At 36.8% G+C, this 19282-nt stretch overlaps 1 protein-coding gene across 3 annotated transcripts in view; it reads left to right on the plus strand.

The window, feature by feature from the left end:
• SOHLH2 (spermatogenesis and oogenesis specific basic helix-loop-helix 2) overlaps window positions 1-19282 on the plus strand; it is a 50882-nt gene that overhangs the window by 11654 nt on the left and 19946 nt on the right. For all 3 annotated transcript variants that reach the window (XM_079137388.1, XM_079137389.1, XM_079137390.1), the window contains exons 2-6: window positions 502-716; window positions 9385-9446; window positions 9526-9630; window positions 11507-11606; window positions 13831-13941. In XM_079137388.1, the coding sequence (XP_078993514.1) occupies window positions 502-716; window positions 9385-9446; window positions 9526-9630; window positions 11507-11606; window positions 13831-13941 (593 nt within the window). The remainder of the gene's footprint in view (window positions 1-501; window positions 717-9384; window positions 9447-9525; window positions 9631-11506; window positions 11607-13830; window positions 13942-19282) is intronic.

Genomic DNA, 19282 nt, shown 5'->3' on the forward strand with positions numbered 1-19282 from the left:
TGAAGAAACTTTTTGGTTCCTGATATTCAGATTTGAATAGCATACATATTCCCTTCAAATGACTTCGAGTGTCTCTTAGGATCTAGGAATTTAGATCTTTTGCTATTCTTTGGAATGTGTGTTTCACCAAAATGAATTGTGTGGGAGAGTACCAGTTTGGTTTTCTAAGCAGTAAACAGAATTTCCAATGGGATGGACTATTGAGAAACTGGGTCATAAGATTCTTATCTGTTGTTAATGGGGCAAGTTAGAAATTTGCAAGAAAATGCAGAATAGTATGGGTAGGAAAAACTAAAAAATAGAATGAACTTCAGATCCATTGAATCCCAAATATTGAATACATTCCTACCTTTTGAGGTGCTTAGCACACCATCCAGTCCAGCTGTAGAGGCAATCATTGTAATTTGTCACCTTTATTTATTTTATCCTCTCATACACAATGTTTTTTCTATGTCCAGATATTAATTATGTAGTACTTTTGCTTTCTTCCTTCTCCTTTAGGCAAAAATAGACCTCTTGTTAGTTGGAGATGATACTGTTTACCACCTGGCTGATCCTCTCCAGAAATTTTTTGCAAATACAGCAGAAGTCACCATCACCATTAGTGATGTGCAGAAGGCAGCCACACTTTTAGATGATTGCACATTCGACATGGTTTTCCTGAAGACAACTTCCTTCCTGAGTGCAGAGGAGCTGGAAGCTGTCAGGTCAATTAGGTAAACTTTCAAAACCTTGACTCTGTATCTTTAGACTGGTGTTTTAAAAAGAGGTTTCTATAAAAATCCTTAAAAGATGATATATTTCTATTTTAATTTTTAAAATGAAGCATATCTTCATGACTGACTGTATACATGTTGCTATTTTTATTGCCAATGTGACATACTGTAAGAATTATTTCAACTTGAGAATAGGTTTGGGTGATAATGTAAGAATTAGTTGGTCCCAGAAAGGTATTTGGTATATAATCCTTACATGACTCCCTTAGATATACTTTTAAAATAACTACATCATTAAAATGACACATCTTTTCAGAGTTAATCAATTATTACAGCAGATATTAAAGCAAGTGAGCACTCTGAGCTCTGCTATGTTGGTTGTGAACTGAAGTTGTCCCTTGGAGCCTTGAGGTCCTCTGGTCAATCTAGTCCAGGTACTACCACCTCCAACATTGCCGTTTCTTCATGGAGGTCCACTGAAGCCCTCTATTCCGTCCCGCTCCAGCTCTCGAGACCTGGACTCCTGAGAACTGCAGTCCAGTTCTTCCTGGCTACATAGAATTTTAAACCACTTAGATTGTATTTAAACAGGGTTAGGACAGAACAATTTTTTTTTCTTTCTATGAAAAGACATGATCGAGAAAGTAGAATTATAGATAACACTGGAGTAGATGAGAGCTTGTCAAAATTATAAGATAGGACTCAGAAAATTCAGTCAATATTGTGATCCCTGAATAAATAGGGGCAAGCAGGCTATATTAGGGGAAGAGAAGTGTTGGAATGGGAAGCCCAAGCCATTGAGTCCTTTCTTAGGGAGAGAGACACACACTATTCCTGGAGTTTCTTAGAACCACTAGTCTGCTTTTCTTTCAACTTTCTATTGGTAATTTAAATTCTAGACAAACCAGGCAAACCTCAAAAGTGGATTTCACTTCCCAAACACGTTATGAACAGTCATCCTAAGCATGTGCCTACTTTATCACAGCACTTTAAAAACATCTGCCATAGTTAGTTACACCTGATCAGGGACTTAACACAATTTCTCATTCATATAGTATTTTTATTTTACAGCAGTTCCATGATGTGAGTGGAGCAGGATTCCATTGTCCCTACTTTTGACATGAGACTAAAGTGACTTGCCAAAGAGCACATATCTTGTTTTCACAAAACTCAGAACTACTTATTTCAGGTTCTTTATAAAAAGTAGGTGATTATTTAACTTCTATATTGAAGCCATTTATTTTATACCTCTGAGATTCAGTATACGCCAGACTTGGTATAAATCAAATGCATTCATGATTTTGGAAGGACACTGAACAAATCAGTATGGCTGATCTCTTCCCTTGTTTCAGGAGTGACATTCTATCTGTCTCTCTAAATGGAGTAGAACTTTGTATTTGTTCATCATTGATGTTTAGAACAGGGTAAAAATAAAGTTCTATTTAAGAACAAGCTTTGTGTTTAATCACAGTTATTAAAACCTAGGGATTCAAGGACAGAATTTCCTGTCTGATATTTATCTCGGCAGATTCCCCCACTATAGGTTTCATTGCTTTAAATAACAGTGTAAGATTTGTGTGTGTGTGTGTGTGTGTGTGTGTGTGTGTGTGTGTGTGTGTGTGTGTAAATGCCTGTGTGGTGCTGGAGCTCAAACCCAGGGCTTCATGATGCCAGGCAAGTGCTCTACCACTGAGCTACACCCTTGGTCTATAGCTTATTTCATAGTAGATGAAAGAAGACAGATGAAGGCACTAAGTGTACAGATATGCATATGGTAGTTCTTTCATTTTTCTCTAAAAGTATGTGTCTGAAATGAAAAAAGGGTAATTTGTAGAATACACCAACTTTTTTTCCTTGTCTTTTGCTCTGTTCTCAATTCCCAGGGTAGGTCTTGACTAACAGCCTTGCTGTAGGTATAAGTGAATGATCGAATGGATAAGGTCAATGGTATTCTGGGGACAAAAAATGAGTTCTAGCTTTTGTATTCCTCTTTGAAAAGGAGATGTTTTCTTTGTGGAAACTGCTTTTGTGTTTCTGGCCTCAGAGGATAGGAGTTCCCTTCCTTGCCCTCAGAACTATTATGAGTTCATGATTTATGAATTATTAAATTATTATTGTGGAGGAAATTTATAATTTTTCAACCTGTGGTTTTTCATAGAGTAATGAGTCTTATAAACATACTGACTCATAAGGCATTTAAAACTTCATCTTTTTAAAAGTCGTTTGAGCTTTGGCTAACATTTAATGACTAACCCAAAATGAAGAGTCTAGTTTAGCTTTTCTTCTGCTATTTGTGGATTTTCCTCTTAGATATTTGTTGTTGTTTTATAGTACCTCAAAATATGAATGGGTCCAGGAAAATGTGCAACTATTTATTTCCCTTACTATTCTCTCTCTGGACACATTGTATTCCCTAGTAGGGAGTGAGGAATTTACTGTAGACTAGAAATGTGCGTATTTATTTGCAGTATTTGAGCATTTGATCACAAACCTGTGTATCTATCAGTCACATGGATTTTTATTGAAATAAGGATGATGTTTAGCCTGTGAGTTATAGTATTGGGGTTATTTTGGAATAAAATTAAAGGAGCCTCCTTAATGGACTCTTAAATTGATTCTTAGAGAAGAACTGTCTTTTGAGCTTGTTGTTAATCATTAATTAACTTGAATCATTCATAAAAATATTGGTACTTTATCTCAAGCAGTAGACACATCCCCATTATAGTTCAACATTCCTAATAGTATTCCTGAATTGTTTTCATTTCATGAATGTGTTGAAAGAACATATTTTTAATCGAACCAGATAAACTCGAACACTACCCAGTGGTAACATATTTTAGAATTCATAGGCTTAGCTCCCGAATACCAGGATATTTCAATGTTGACCTGTCAGTGGTCAAAACTAAGCCATACTCAAAGAGTAGACACTTGATAATTCAGACACATCTTAACACTTGATCTTCTAAAAGCAGGTACAGAAAATTAAAATATGTCTTAAATTTGTTGACAGTGTATGGATGCTTTCTAGAACTGCAGTTTTCTTTTTCCTGACATGGTTCTATATTTCTGAGATTCCATACTTCTCACAAACTCAGTCATTGAGTAAGGAAAGGAACCCAGAATGTGGTTTCAGCCATTCAGATCTGATTTCATTTTTCTCCATGTAGTTTGTTTTTCTTATCTCTTAGAAAGCCCAATTTATGAGCCACAGAGATCTAACAAAGTTGTCCCTTTATGTCCCCAATTCCAAAATATCCTTGACTTAACAGTATAACTCATTAACTCTTATTAGCCAATTTGCATGACCTGTCCCCTGAACACTTGACAATAAGCATAATAATAACAAAATATCTGCATGTAATCCTATGCCAGATAACAACAGTTTAGTCTATGGTAGTTAGCATTATGATGGTGGTCCTTCAGTTCATAATGGGACTGATAAATTCCTATCACCTAATGATATCATAGCCATGGTAAGGTTGTAGTGCAATACGTTACTTATATGTTATGGCAATGCTGTTTTGAACAAACGTACTGTGCAGCCGGTCAGATAAAAGTCTAGCAATACAGCTGTATCTGTATAGCTCATCATACTTCATAATGGCAATAAATGACTATGTTACTGCTTTAGGTATTTATTATACTCTTTATCATTAATTTAGAGTGTATTTCTATTTGCTGAAAAAAGGTTTACTGTAAAACAGTATGTCCTGTTCTGCAGTCAGTACCCTCATCCAGCTTGTGTTTACTGTATCTCTTGATTGCATCAAGAGGCTATATCCTGTGATTGAGCCATTCCATCTAGGTTTCTGTAAGTACATCTTACAGAAATTACCCAATGATGCATTTTGCAGAATGTGTCCCTATCGTTAAGCAATGCATGCCTCTATTTTACTAAGAACTTTATCCTAGGAACTGATGGTGAATGTAAGAACTTAGAAAATTATATATATTTATAATTTCTAGTGTTATATGACATGATAAACCTAACTCAAGAGATTTACAAAAGAAACTCTTTGGTGAAATAGTGTAATGAGAGCAGGGCACACTGACCTCATTATTGGCCAGAATAAATGTTAAAATGCTACATACATCTTGGGTAGCAGGTGAGCTCAGTGTTCTCATGTTCTCAGTAAAAATTTTAACCTTACTGAAAATGGTTGTTTTAATTAAGTGGTTAATAAAGAACCTTATTTGTTCTGAGCCTCAACTAGGCCATGCCAGATTAGTTTGGCTTCGTTTGGCCCATGGAGGGCATAATAGATAACTATTCAAGAAGGCTACAACCCAGTTTCACAGGGACTTAACACTGCTTGGTATTGGGCATAGTGATGCACACCTGTAATCCCAGTAATTTGGGATTAGCAAGAGAATAGCAAGTTCAAGGCCAGCCTCAGAAGATTGTCTCAAAATTAAAAGGGCTGGTGGGATATAGCTCAGTGGTAGAGTGCCATTGGGTACAATCCCCAGTACCAAAAAAAAAAAAAAAAAAGATTGCTTTGGTTTTCTTAGATGATAGATTTCAGAGGTGAGGCCTCTCCTAAACTCAGCTCAAAACATGTTTATATAATCTTTCTATTATTGTACTGGGTGCCAGACCTGGGGGTGGGACAAGACCGAGAATGGGCATACTGCAGTTTGAGCTGATGACTGGCCTCAGTTCCATAGAATCCTGAAGACAGGCAGAGGAATAGAAAGCAGAATATCTGTCCAGTCTCATAGATCCCTGAGTAGAACCTCAGGAACCATCCTGACATTTGAACAGTGTAGTGAAACACAAGGAGAAATGAACTGTCCCAAAAGACTTATAGGTTTTTAAAACATGAGAATCTTTAATTGATAGGCACTCAGCCTGAAATTGGATTTTGGAATGTGGAAGAAGTGATTTTGGTTGAGATGGATAGATTTTTGTTTTGTTTTTGTGTTGCTTAGTTTTGTTTCAAGGAACATTCATTCCTTAGAGGACGTATTCTTGGTCATCCTGGAAGCCAGAAACTCTGAGCTTATTGATTTGTGCAGAATGTGAATGAGAAGCTGAGCTTAGCACCAGAGTGTTGGATTCTGGGAACCCTATTGATTGCCTGAGTCCCTGTACAGCTCTACAATTAGGGTGTCACTGGCAGGCCGAGTGTTTGGGATGGTCATTGATTCTGTGCTAATGACAAAAATTCAGGAATTCCAACTGATGTAAAGCTTGTAAGTCATCGGTGCCTATAAATCCATATATACAAATCTAACATATTCCACCTAAAAAAAAAATCAATTGGTATGATTTTGCAAAAATGAAAAGAGTTATTTCTAAAAGTAAAGAATCTATTTTGTTCAAATTTGCTTGTTTGAGTATTTTGACTTATAGTTTATTTCTGTGTGTGTGTATGCGGTGTTGGGGATTAATCCCAGGGCCTTGTGCTTCCAAGGCAAACACTCTACCAACTGAGCTATATCCCCAGCCCCTGTAGTTTACTTTTGATAAATCTCTAAAGTTTTTTATTTCAACTGAACTGTCCAGTAATTTTTTTCTGAGTGGTTGTATATGTTCAGTCCATGTATATTTCCTACTCTTTCCTCTCATCCTGTTGTCTGTATTTCTATTACTTTACATACTCTACCCTTTCTCATCATTTAAAAAATAACATGAAATACTTACATCAAGGTGGGTAACATCCTATACTCGCACTCCCTCCAGATCCCCATGCTCTCCGCATCAGTACAGTGATGTTCTCTTCTTACCTCTGCCTTCAGATGGCCAGTCCATGCCTAGCCTCCCTTCACACATGCATATTTCCTCATGAAGACCATGTTTCCTTTCCTGTCTTCTAGCCCCAGCTCTTCAGAATTTACAGAATAGTATGAAGCCCAAATAGACCTCTATTAGGTGAATGTCACATTTTAGCAAAAGTCCTCCTTGTCTGAAGTAACTGACATGGCAAATATTTGGAATGACCTATTTCTACAGAAGGTTCTCAGATATGTCTGCTTTCTCCAACATTAGCTCTTCCTGGGTAATTGCATGCAGTAAGGTCTCTTTACCCCACCCTGTGCTAACAGTCAACCCATCTCAGCATTGTCAGTGTGATCGTTATAAAATGCAAATAGGATCATGTCACTCTCAAGTTTAGTAGCCTTCCATTCCCATTTAAATTAAACAGCAAATCTTTTCTTTGACCTAAAAGCATCCCACCCAGCCTTCCCTGCCTCTCTGGTCTTATCTCATGCTTCTCTTCCTTAGGTGCTCCACGCTAGGGGCATCCTGGACTGCCTTCACTTTCTCAAATTACCTTGACATTTACCTACCCAGGGCCTGTGCACATGCTGTTGCCTTTGCCCAGAGTATTCTCTGCTTCTGTGCTTCCTGCCCACCCTCTTCCCCCACCTTCTGTATGATTGACTCCTAGCCAGCTGTAGAAGCCTGTCTGCCTGGAGGCCTCCCCTAAGCTGAAGTGCTCCCATGGACCCTGAGATCTCTGTTCACAGCACTGGACATAGTTCTGCCCACTTAATTATCTTCCATGATTTGTTTGACATCTGCCCTCCCACAAGAGCAGGGATCTTGTCTGTTTACCCCATATATCACAAAGCTGACTCTGGAGTCTAGCACGTAGTAGGTTCTCAATATACATGATGTAGATATGTAAATCATTTATAGTCAACTCTCCATGCCTACACATTTTTCACCCTCAGATTCAACCAACTGCGGATCAAAAATATTTTTCAAAAACCACATCTGTACAGAACATGTATAGACTTTTTTCTTATTATTCAGAGTTGTTCTAAAGATAACTATTTACATAGAATTTACATTGTATTAGGCATTATAAGTCATCTAGAAATGATTTAAAGTACACAGGAGGATGTGTGTGGGTTGTATGCAAATACTGTGAGACTTAAACATCCAAGAATTTTGGTTTTCCCATAGGTTCCTGGAACCACTCCCTGGTGGATACCTAGGGTTGGAATTTCTAACACAGAATGATATATGTTTGATTTCAGATAAACTAACAATATCATACAGTGGGGGATTCTTCCAATTCTGGACTTAATGAATGAATAATAAGCATATATAACCACACCCTGATAAATGATGTTTTTAGGTATTTAAGAATACCTTGTTTGGTGTCTCATGCCTGTTATTCCAGCAACTCAGGAGGCTGAGGCAGGATTATAAATTTGAGGCCAGCCTGGGCAACTTAGCACAACCCTCATCAACTTGGCAAGACATGTTTCAAAAAATAAAAAGGGTTGAGAATATACCTCAGTGCAAAGTGACCCTGAGTTCAATCCCTAGTCTCAAAAAAAAAAAAAAAAAAAAAAAAATTGCTTGTTTCCATCAATTGACAGTTTAATTCCACCCAGTACTGTCCTTGGAAAAATATTTCAGTTTTGTTAATCCCAAGGTTTAACCAACTTATGTCCTACTGAGTTTAGTTAATTATAATGGCACAATTTTTAAAAGCTTTACTTTGAAAAATTTCAAGCATATGAAAGTAAACAAAAATGCATAATGAACTTCAATGTGCCCGTAACGCAGCTTGACATTTATCAACATCTGGCCAATTTTATTTCATCTCTTTTCCAAGCTATGCTGCCTCCAGGTGATTTATTTTAAAGCAAATCTGGCATTGTTTTATTTTATCCATAAATTAATAGACAGCGAAGATAGGGACTCAAAAACAACCATAATACCAATATCTCCTCTAAAAATAAATAATAATTCCCTTAATGTAGTCACAATATCTAATCAGTATTCGATTTTTCCTGCTTATCTGACAACTTTTTTAAAAAGTGTGTTTAAACAAATCAAGATTCAACTTTCAGCTGGTTGTGGCACATACCTTGGGAGCTTGGGAGGCTGAGGCAGGAAGATTACAAGTTCAAAGTTAGCCTCAGTAAAAGCAAGGTGCTAAGCAACTCAGTGAGATACCCTGTCTCTAAATAAAATACAAAATAGGGCTGGGGATGTGATTCAGTGGTTGAGTGCCCCTGAGTTCAATCCCTGGTATCCAAAAAAACAAAAAGGAATTGACTTTCTCTTCCATATTCTTTTCATACATATAATATATGACACATAAACATATATATGTATGTAAGCAGTATATATACAGATATATATATAAAACCTAAAGAATATACACATATATACATATATTTAAAAAGGGATCATAAGTCTTATATAATTTCCCACATTCTGTATTTTACTGATTACATCCCTATGATATTGTTTAAATTTTCATCTTTCCCCCAATGTCTTATAAACTGATGAGCAATTTAAAAATTTGGTTGTTTTAAGTACACTGAACCACATCAAACCAGTCTTTTTTTGTTTTTTTGTTTTTTTTGTGTGTTTTTTGTTTTTTGTTTTGAGACAGGGTCTTACTGAGTTGCTGAGGCTAGCTTCGAATTTGTAATCCTCCTACCTCAGCCTCCTAAGCTGCCATAGGGTTTTTGTTGTTCTGTTTTTTTGTTTTTGTTTTCAAATAAAAAGTTCATCTCTCCTCTCATTGATTAAAGATACCACTTTTGTTAATTTTCCATATTCATGCTATCATTTTAATTTCTAAAGAAATGACGAAAATCACTCTAGCTTAGTTTCTAGTAAGTCTAGCTTTTTGAATTCCAAAGTTTTGAATGATGATTTTGCTTCATTTATAACATTTTCTTTCCCTCTCAGATTTTGCAAGAAGAAAAATACACATTGGCTGTTTGTTTTTATAATCCCTGAAAATTTTAAAGGTATGTGCCTGCTGGATATAGAATTTGTTTTTTCTTCAAATAGAAATCATAAGGTCAGTATTTAATACAAAATGCTTAGGTTGTATTTCAGGGCATGGAGCTGATATTACTTTAACTGAACCGCTGACAATGGAAAAAATGAGTATTGTGGTGAAATACTGGAAAACATATTTCTCAGATACAGGTGAGTGAAAAATATCCAAAGGTTTGAAAAATTCTCATTAAAATCCTATGAAAACCATTTCTATATGTTTTTACATTGGTTTCCCACTCATGTCTTTTGTTTACTGAGGATTAACTGTTTGCAACATACTCAAACATCTAGTCTTTGTTTAATCATGGTCAGAAGAAAATAAAATATAAATAAAGAGAAAACTTTTAGCCTAGGTGAAAAAGATTTACATCTTTAGAGATTTAAAATGTGTTGCACAATATGGTATTGTGGTAGACATAGGTGAATTTTTATTGTTGTTTGGTAAAAAGATCATTACTAATTTTTTTGATAGCATAGTTACCATAATTTCTTTGCCATCAAAATGGAATCAATCATGCTGTGTCATTATATGAATGTCTAAAAGTTGAGGGCACTAACCTTGAATTGTATACTACCTTCTCCTTGGCAGAACACTTGAATATAAATTATTCTACCTCTTAATAGGGTGGTTATCTTTCTCTATTAGATCTTTAGATGCAGAGAATTAGTGTCAGTGCTTCAATTAGACCTCACATTTCTGATTTCTTTACCTGTTGTGTTATATGTATCGCTAGTATCTAAACACAAACAAATTGAATTAGCTTTACTTGTAAAAGGATAGGCTCCAGGTTCTGAAATTATGTTCTACTGGAAGTAATGATGGTCAATGCTGCTTTTTTTTTTTTTTTTTGGGGGGGGGGGAGGTTGTTGTATGCCTGGGATAATAGCTGATAAATCTTCTAGAATTAAGATGATATCAAATGGGGAGAGGTTGGTGAAGGGGGTGCAAAGTTTCAGCTATATAAGATGAATAAGTTCTGAAGGTCCAACAATCAGTTTGGTGACTGTAGTTAACAGTACTGTACTGTATACTTGAACGTGTCTAAGAGGATATGTCTTAAGAGTTCCCATCACATACACAGAAAAGAAAGAAAATAAATATTTGAGGTAGTAGATATGTTAATTTAATTGTGATTATTGCACAGTGTTTATCAACTAATTAGACTTCCTAAACACATAGAATTTAGAATTGTCAGTTATACCTCAATAAAGGTAGAAAAAAATTTAAATTAAAATTAAGATGATATTTTTCTTAAAATATGCCTTAAGTGGACACTTCCAGAATTATTCTGGGTAAGCTCATATTCCAGATGATACAGGGTTCAGTATACCCTGTCTTTTTTCAATCTTATTTAAAAATATTCAGATTATTGAGTCTGCCTTGTAATATTCCCAGGGCGCCCAGCCCCTGCACTTCCATGGTTCTTCCTGGAAATGGCTGTGGTGGCCAAGGTCCTTTGGCAATTGGTTCCTAGCTGGTCCTCAGTAGAAACCCAGCAGCTGCTCATCACCTGTCCAACAACCTTCTATTGGTCATGATCACGCCTGTTTCCAGTTGTCTCATCTTTGCTCCAGGGATGAGCAGCTGCAAAAGAGAAGACAAGAAAAAAAATTTCCAGAGGCCATATTTTGACAATGCAGCTGCTTTTTGAAGACTCATACATATTTTTTGTCTCTTGACATTTACCTATAAATAGGAACTTGATAAATATTCAGTGAAACGTGTTTTAAGCACACCTATCACTAAGTTACTAGAAACTGATTGAAAAGAGATATTCTGGTGTAATAGTATTTTACTTTTTTAAAATATTTTTTTAGTTGTCAATGGATGAACCTTTATTTGTTTATATGTGGTACTGAGAATCGAACCCAGTGCCTCACACATGCCAGGCAAATGCTCTACCACTGAGCCACAATTCCAGTCCCAGTATTTTAATGTAACTTTTTAATTTGGCTCATTTTATGCTTCACAGACTGAAATCTATAAATTTCTTAGAATTAAAATGGTCCTCTTTCATTCTTTCAGATAAGAATGAAAATGCTATAAAGTCTGAAGAACATGAATTACCCCTACAGAATTCCTGCAGTGAACACCTGGGATGTTTTTCCACTGATCTATTCAATTGGTTAGTGGTTTTTCTTATATTAGCAATTTTTACCGTGTTCATTAAAAAAAAAAAAAAAAATTCTTATCTGAAACTAGCTCAAGTGCTGGGGGTGATGCAATAGAAAAGGCTCCTCTGTGGAAGAGGGATGTGATGTTTTCTGTGTTGCAGAATCCTGAGCTGGAACCGTGGGTACTCATTACCAGAATATCTCAATATAAGAAAGTGCTGCATTAACAGTTGTAGTTGACCACAGAGAAATAGGTCATATTGTAAAGTGGTAAGTTCCCCAGGGAAATTTATCAGTTTTAGAGTCTGGGTTATCACTAATCAAAGTTACATAATGGTGATATTCAGACTTTTAAAAACAATTTTTAATTATTTTTGCAGACTGTATTTTGATTCATTGTACACAAATGGGGTACAACTTTTCATTTCTATGGTTGTACACGATGTAGATTCATGCCATTCATATAATCATACATGTATATAGGGTAATGATGTCTACCTCAGTCCACTATCTTTTCCTTCTGATAATTTCAACTTTTAAAAAACAGTAGAATCCTTTCTTCAAACAAAAACTTGGAACCCCAGTAATTAAATAGAAAACAGCCTTACATGTTATCCGCCCCCCACTCAACTTTCTCCTTGTTGACTTTCTTGAACTCATGAACTTCCCTGTAGTTATTGAAAAGTCCCCTCAGAAAGGACTTAGAGATTCTTTCACAGACCTCATGTAGCTTTTAGGGTACCCTTGATATATAGGGCAAGTTTTAGTGTGTCTTTCTCCCAGTGTTGTCTTTCTCAGAGCTTTTAAAGCTGGAATTTAAATCTGCATTGGACAGGCAGTTGAAGTGTGGGTCAGACCTTCCAATGTTAGCATTGTATGCTTATTAAAATTCAGTTTTTGTGAACTTCTTTCTCCACTTAGAGCTAAATTCCAAGGAGAGTTTAAATAGAGTCTAGGGCTACAAAGTGGATGTAAGTGCCCAGGCTGTGGGTACTAAGTTGAGAATTTTGTCAGTCCCTTCTAGAATTTGTAGAATGTGGCCATCTGCTATTTTGAACAAGGAAGGGACTTGGCAACCAGTTAAGTGTGGTTAAACCAAAGATGAGCTCACTTAAGTAGTACAGAGATAGCAACAGCTTCCTTAATCTTATTTAACATCTTAACCTCAAAGAGCTTTACTGTACCTGGGAGATGATCTCATATCTCGGATATGAGGTTGGGAAGGGTGTTGGAAGGTTTCCTGATTTCCTTATATTACTTGCAAGTGTTTTTCATCTCTACTCATCCTGAGTGTTTGTTTTTTCTCAGAATCCTGTCACTATAGATAAAAGTAAATGTTCAAATCAAGTTATTTTCTTTTAAATAAAAGAAATAGGCTTAGTTTACAAGTTTTTTAGTTTAGTTTTTTTTTTTTTGAAAAATCAATGGAAAAGTCTGAAGAAGTTCCTAAAAAATGACAGAGCCAGAAAATGTCCATTAAATAATAGATTTTGAAATGGAAAGAACCTGTCCTTTGCTGATCAAGTTGACCTGTACCTTTTCTTCTAAAGAGTAGATACAGTCACGTAAAATGGGGATATGTACCAATAAAAACTCATTGTAAGTTGAAAGTACTGTAAGTCAAAAATGCATTTAATCCACTTAACCTTGTAAATATCATAGCGTAGTCTATCCTATCTTAAACATGCTCAGAACACCTATCTTAGCTTACAATTGACCAAAGTCATCTAACACAAAACCTGTTTTGTAATAGGTTATATGAGCATTGAATACATCTCGTAATTTATTGAATACTGTGCTGAAAGTAGAAAAGAGAAGGGTGGTATTGGTGTATTTTCACACCATCATAAAGTTGAATAATTGTGAGTCAAACCATCAGCTGTTAGGGTACTGTCTATAATTTGGGATCGTCATAATCAATGAACTCAGAAGGTTTTAACTCTGCTTTTATCTGTTATACTTTACCAGTATATTTCAAATTTTGAACAGTCATTGAATTTATGATGATTTTAATACATTCTTTGGAAATTTTGAGATAAAATGTTCTGTGCCAATTGATAAGTTAAAGTGCTTCAGTATTCCTTTGTAGGAAGCAAAACACTTATTTTGTTATCCCTTTGTATGAAGCAAGAGACTTAGAGAAGCATTATTTGATTAGAGTGTTGGCGCTTATTGTTTAATATTGCCTGGGAATTTTTCTCTTTAATATGTGGTATGATTTTATCTTGTTTCTAGCTCTGAATCTGTAAGAAATGATCTTGGGCTTGAATTAAAGACTCCACTGTCGGATTCTGAGAAGAGCAAAAAGATTTCGTTTCTTCATTCAAGCAAAGAAAAGCTGAGAAGGTGAATATTGATATGATCCTTTTTTAGCACTATTTCTTTACAGGGAGAAATTCAATGAATTTCATATTTTTTTTGTAATATTGTAAAAGAGTAAATGAAACTTATAAATGTGGAAAGATGCCACTCACTCACTCAGTCATTCAACGAATATCTGAGTATATGCCATATGTCAGAATATGAGTGGAGACCTGAGATTAAAAAAATAAATCCCTGCCTTCTAAGGAGGCCTCAGTCCAGAGGTCAAGCAGACTTTCAAATAGGCCGTTAAGTAGAAAATATGTTTTCATAAATGTCATGATAGAGAAGAACAAAGTTGGCACACTAAGAAAGTTATTGAAAAATGAGGGGGCATGGAAGGCTTTCTTGAGAAGGTTGTAGTGAAATTGATCTTTCAACAAAAAGTCACTATTCAATTGGTTTAGGCGTCCGGAAGAGATATATTTTTACTGGTACATTGAAATTATATATATTAGTAGGATTCATTGTGCCATATTTGCACATAAAATAATTTGATCAATCTCATCCCCCAGTACCTTCCCTTTCCTTCCCCTGGAGGGACGTTTTAAATGGCGGAAAGGGCAGGTACAGAGGCTGGCAGCACCATTGAGTCTAGTGAATTTATGGAACTGCAAATACTTCCATTAGGTTGGCTATAGGGACACAAGTGGGAAAAGGGAAGAGATGAGACATAGAGGATAAGGACTGGGAATGTCATGCTGCGGAATTCTGTTCACAACCCAGACTATTGGGGAATCACTAGAAAATTTTAGCAAAGGATAATGGTGTAGGATTTATGCCTTAAAGTGAATACTCTCACAGGACGTTAGAGAGGGAATTGAGTCTGGAGACCAGAAGTACTGAGAAATTTTGAGATCCTAAGCGATAGTTTTAGAAATGGGTGGGAGAGGAATAAGCCAGTTCTAAATTAAGAAAGTGGAATCAACATGAACACGGCTGAAGGAAGAGTCAAATGTAACTCCCGAGTAGAGGGTAGACTAGGTGTTACAGTAAAATGGAAGTCTGTGGGCTGGGGTTGTGGCTCTGGTAGAGTACTTGCCTAGCACGTGTGAGGCACTGGATTTGATTCTCAGCACCACATAAAATAAGTAAATAAACAACAACAAAAAATAAGATTGTGTCCAACTACAACTTAAACATATTTTAGAAAAGTGGAAGTGTAAAGAGTGTGAGGTGCACATTTTAATTTTTGCCCTTGCTGAGTTTGAATACCTCCAGGTTTATGTGGAATAAGGAGTAGGCTCTTTGACTCTTAAGGAGGGTCTAGGCTGGAAATGCAGACTTAAAGGCGCCAGGTCACAGTACTTATTTGAAGCAGTGGGTATAGGGCTGGCTACAGAAGGACTGTGAAAAGCATGTGGGGGGAAGAGAGAAGTGAAGAGAACCTTGAGGAAATTTTGATATTTAAGTTATAGGCAGCAGAAGGGGAATTAGGATAAAGAAGAAAGAGTTAGGAGGGAAATAAGAACCAAAGGGAGGGAGCAGTCAGGAGGAGGCCAGGAGAGAAGCATTTCCAAAAGGAGTGAGTGTTAGGAGCATCACAAGGCAGAGAGAGCAGGAAGGTAAGAACCTAACACTGACTATTTGTATTTAACTTTTTCTTCTTTTGGTGCTGTGGATAGAACCCAGGGCCTCACATGTGTTAGGCAAGTGCCCAACCACTGAATTATATTCCCAGCCCTAATTACTTGTATTTAGCAAAGCTTAAACATCATTGATCTTGGCAGAAACAATTTCACCAACATAGTTAGGGAAGAAACACCGTTTCAGGAAGATGAGAATTGAAAGATGGGACTGCAGATGAGAGGTAGGAGAAAACTAATGTATGAGGTGTCATCTAAAAGAGAAGGCAAAGTGAGAGATTTTTGTAAGACCGGTCAGTCTTCAGCATGTTTATGTGTACATCGCAGATGAAGACAGCTTGAAGGGAGGGAACAGGAGAAGGTCTTGAAGGTGTTCTGTGGCTGCATTAAAAATTAAACCAAAATATACAGACACTATTCATTTTAACCTATCTTGTGGTTTTATGGGTCAGCATTTGAGCAGGTTGAAGCCAGGCAATTTTGTCTGTATGACATTATCTGAGGTCATTTGGTAGTTTTTGGCTTTGAATGGTCCTGTCAGGAGGATCCAGTGCAATCATGTGTCTAGTACCTTGGCAGGGATAGTTGGAAGGTTAGCCTCAGCTGGAGCTGTCAGCTTGAAGCCTCCCAGCATGGTAGTTCCAGGGTTGTCAGACTTCTGACCTGGCAGCTCAAGGTTCTTGGAGAGAAAGTTCCAAGAGACAGAAAGCTAGAAGCTGCCACTTTTAAGGCCTGGTCCCCAAAACTGCCATAGCCACTTCTACCATATGTTATACATCTATCTGTCACAGAGGCCACCCAGAGCTAAAGGGAGGGGACATAGACCCAGCCATTCAGTGGGAAGGATGTTAAATAGTTTAATCCACCATCGTTGTAAAGAGAGAGGGTTGTTGGTGATGGGTTTAGCATCTCTCGTGTGACATAAGGCTATGGAATCCTAAACCAGACAGAACACCTCTTCCACTGACAATGGAGATGTGGATACAAATGAGTTTCTTGATAGAACCGGAAAAAAAGGAGGTAGACCAAGTTCAATGCTGAATGGCCCTTCCTGTCTGGTAAAGATTAGTGGGAAGATGATGGGGTTTGGGGCTTAAGGAGATGGGATGGCAGATAGGTCATTCTAATCCCAAAGGGCTTTAGTCACATATCTGCTTAGATATCACTGATCTGCAATAAAAGGAGGAAAATATAGTAACAATGAATTTTTAAAGTTGCATATATAATATTTATGTCATAAGATTATATTCCTCATAATTGATTTGATATTAAAATGGTAGTATTAGTAAATGGTTATAATGAAGTGATATTAGGAGAGGATACCTTTCTAAAAATTATTTTTCATGTCCAGATCTAATGTTGGGAGTCTTTTACTGGACCTTCAAAGTTACATGTTCATTTTGGTTTAAATTTGATCATTGATGAAAATTAAAATCTAAGAATCTAATCTGATTGAATGCTGTGGGAGTATTTACCCCTATGGCTTTATTTGAAGGACTAAAACTTTGTTTCTCAAAAAGAAAAGCTGTGGCAAGCACCTCCCCTTTTCCCCTTTGGAGATTTGCTTGGGAGATAACAGAAGGTAAACAAGTCATCCCTAATTGTTTTTTGTTTTTGTTTTGTTTTGTTTTCCCCTTTCCCTTGTTCTTAATCCTTCTACTTATACCTGTAAGTATAACAGGTCACTTCTAGTCTGTCACTTCTTCCTCCTCCTCCTCCAAACCAACTGCTTTACACATGGGTTTATCTTTATGTTTAGTTTTTAAGCAGCATACGGTTGCATATTTATTAATAATATTAAGAAATAATGATTCTGTCCACTGGTTTTGAATATCGGCATTTGGGATTTTCTTTTAAAGAAGTCTAACACCCCCATTGTCTTTATTAGAACCAATGAGTAAACCTTAGCTAACCAATTTCAACAGTCTTGGTAAGTCACCTTTGTTACGTATTCAAAATAGGTAAATGTGCTGTGCTGTTATCTCGAGGCGTGTACTTTTCCTAGTGATGCCATCAGTTTTTGCCCGCAGCTGTGAGTCAGACATGGTGCTTTAATGATTTTTCAGGAGGCCTGCTTACTTGAAGTAAAAGTGAGCTTTGCCATGGTGTGACACAACATAGAGACGCTCCAGGGAGGCAGAACAGGGAGCTCTCAGAGGCTTCCTCCATGAGTTCTTGTTTTCTTGAGACACATTAGTACAGAGGAGAGATCCAAGTACTTAGACTCTGGACCAGTATCCCGTTAGCTCCAGATTCCTTTCAGTCTCTCAGAATCACTCCTACCTGGAGAAAAGTAAACTCAGATTGAATTGACTTCCTTGGAAGGTAACAGGCACGACATGCCCTTTGATCTGTTGTCACCTATTGCTGCTTCCACACAGAAAGACAAAGGAAAAGTCAAGATTATGCAAAGTTCCTGAAGCCTGTAATCATACTTCTTTGTGCCAATATTAACGTCCTTCAAAAAAATTTTAAACTTTTCCTCCCTATTTTTTTTTTTTAGTTTTAAAAATTGTGAAATAATTAACACACATAATGAAATTAACATTCAAAAATGTATGGTTTGATGAGTTTTCAAAAGTTGGTTTGATAATGTTTCCAAGAAGAAGGGACAGAATATGTCATGCAGGGCCTCATGGGGAAGCATCGGATTGGTCAGGAGGTAAACAAATGCATACACCTGCCTAAACCACAACATTTCCATCATATTGAGATATTTCTTTGTATATTAAACATGTCTTTATTCTGATGTTTTGACATCTGGTACCTTTCTGACCATGGAAAGACAGCCCCTCCCAAGGCTAGCCACTTCCTAGAGATAGTAAATTACTCACCTGGAAGCACATCTTTCGTATACAAACTAACCAATTCAGAACCCACATCCCATCCTCTTCCCTCCCCTATGGGGCCTTTACACTCCAGGCCAATAATCCTCTGCCCTAATCATCTCGCATCAGGTATCACACAATTAAGGACAGCCCCTATACCCAGAGTCTACTAAAGCTGTTCCAACTAGTCCCTCCTAAGCTTGTTTACCCTGCCTCACCTGTTCCTTCCTGTAGGAACCACAGCACAGGCTCTTGCCCACATTTTCCTCCTGCTTCTTCTGGCTGACCTGTGAACTTTTCCTCTTCATGTGGCCCCACATATGAGGCATGGAAAGCTTCCACTTTGGGAAACTGTGAACAACAGACCAGTTTTTCAGTGGCGGCCACGTCCTGATCTGTTGGCCTCAACTTAACTGAATAATGAAACCTACATTTAAAACATCTTTCTGGTCCGTCCTTTCCATTCCCCTGAGGTAACTGCTGTTCTGATTTCTGTCACCATAGATTAGTTTTGCTTGTTCTGTAAATGGAATTGTCAATATATATATATACTTGTATCTGACCTTGTTAACTTGGCAGATGTTTTGAGATTCATTCATGTTCTTAAATGTATTATCAGTTTGTTCCTTTTAATTGTTTAGAAATATTCCATTATGTAAACATACCACATTTAGTTATTCATTTTTTTACTTTTGTCTATTAAGAATAAAACTACTGTGAACATTTTTTTATGTATGTTTTACGAACCTAGGTTTCCAATTACTCTTACCACGTAGCTAGTAGTAGTTTTGCATATCGTCAGGTGGGTGTATGTGTATATTTTTAGGAGACTTCCTAGCAGTTTTCCAAAACAGCACCATTTTTGCATATCTGCCAGCAATGTTCAAGTGCACTGGTTCTTCCATATCCTCA

This window comes from Sciurus vulgaris, assembly GCF_902686455.1.
Source record: "Sciurus vulgaris genome assembly, chromosome: 4".
Classification (NCBI taxonomy): domain Eukaryota; kingdom Metazoa; phylum Chordata; class Mammalia; order Rodentia; family Sciuridae; genus Sciurus; species Sciurus vulgaris.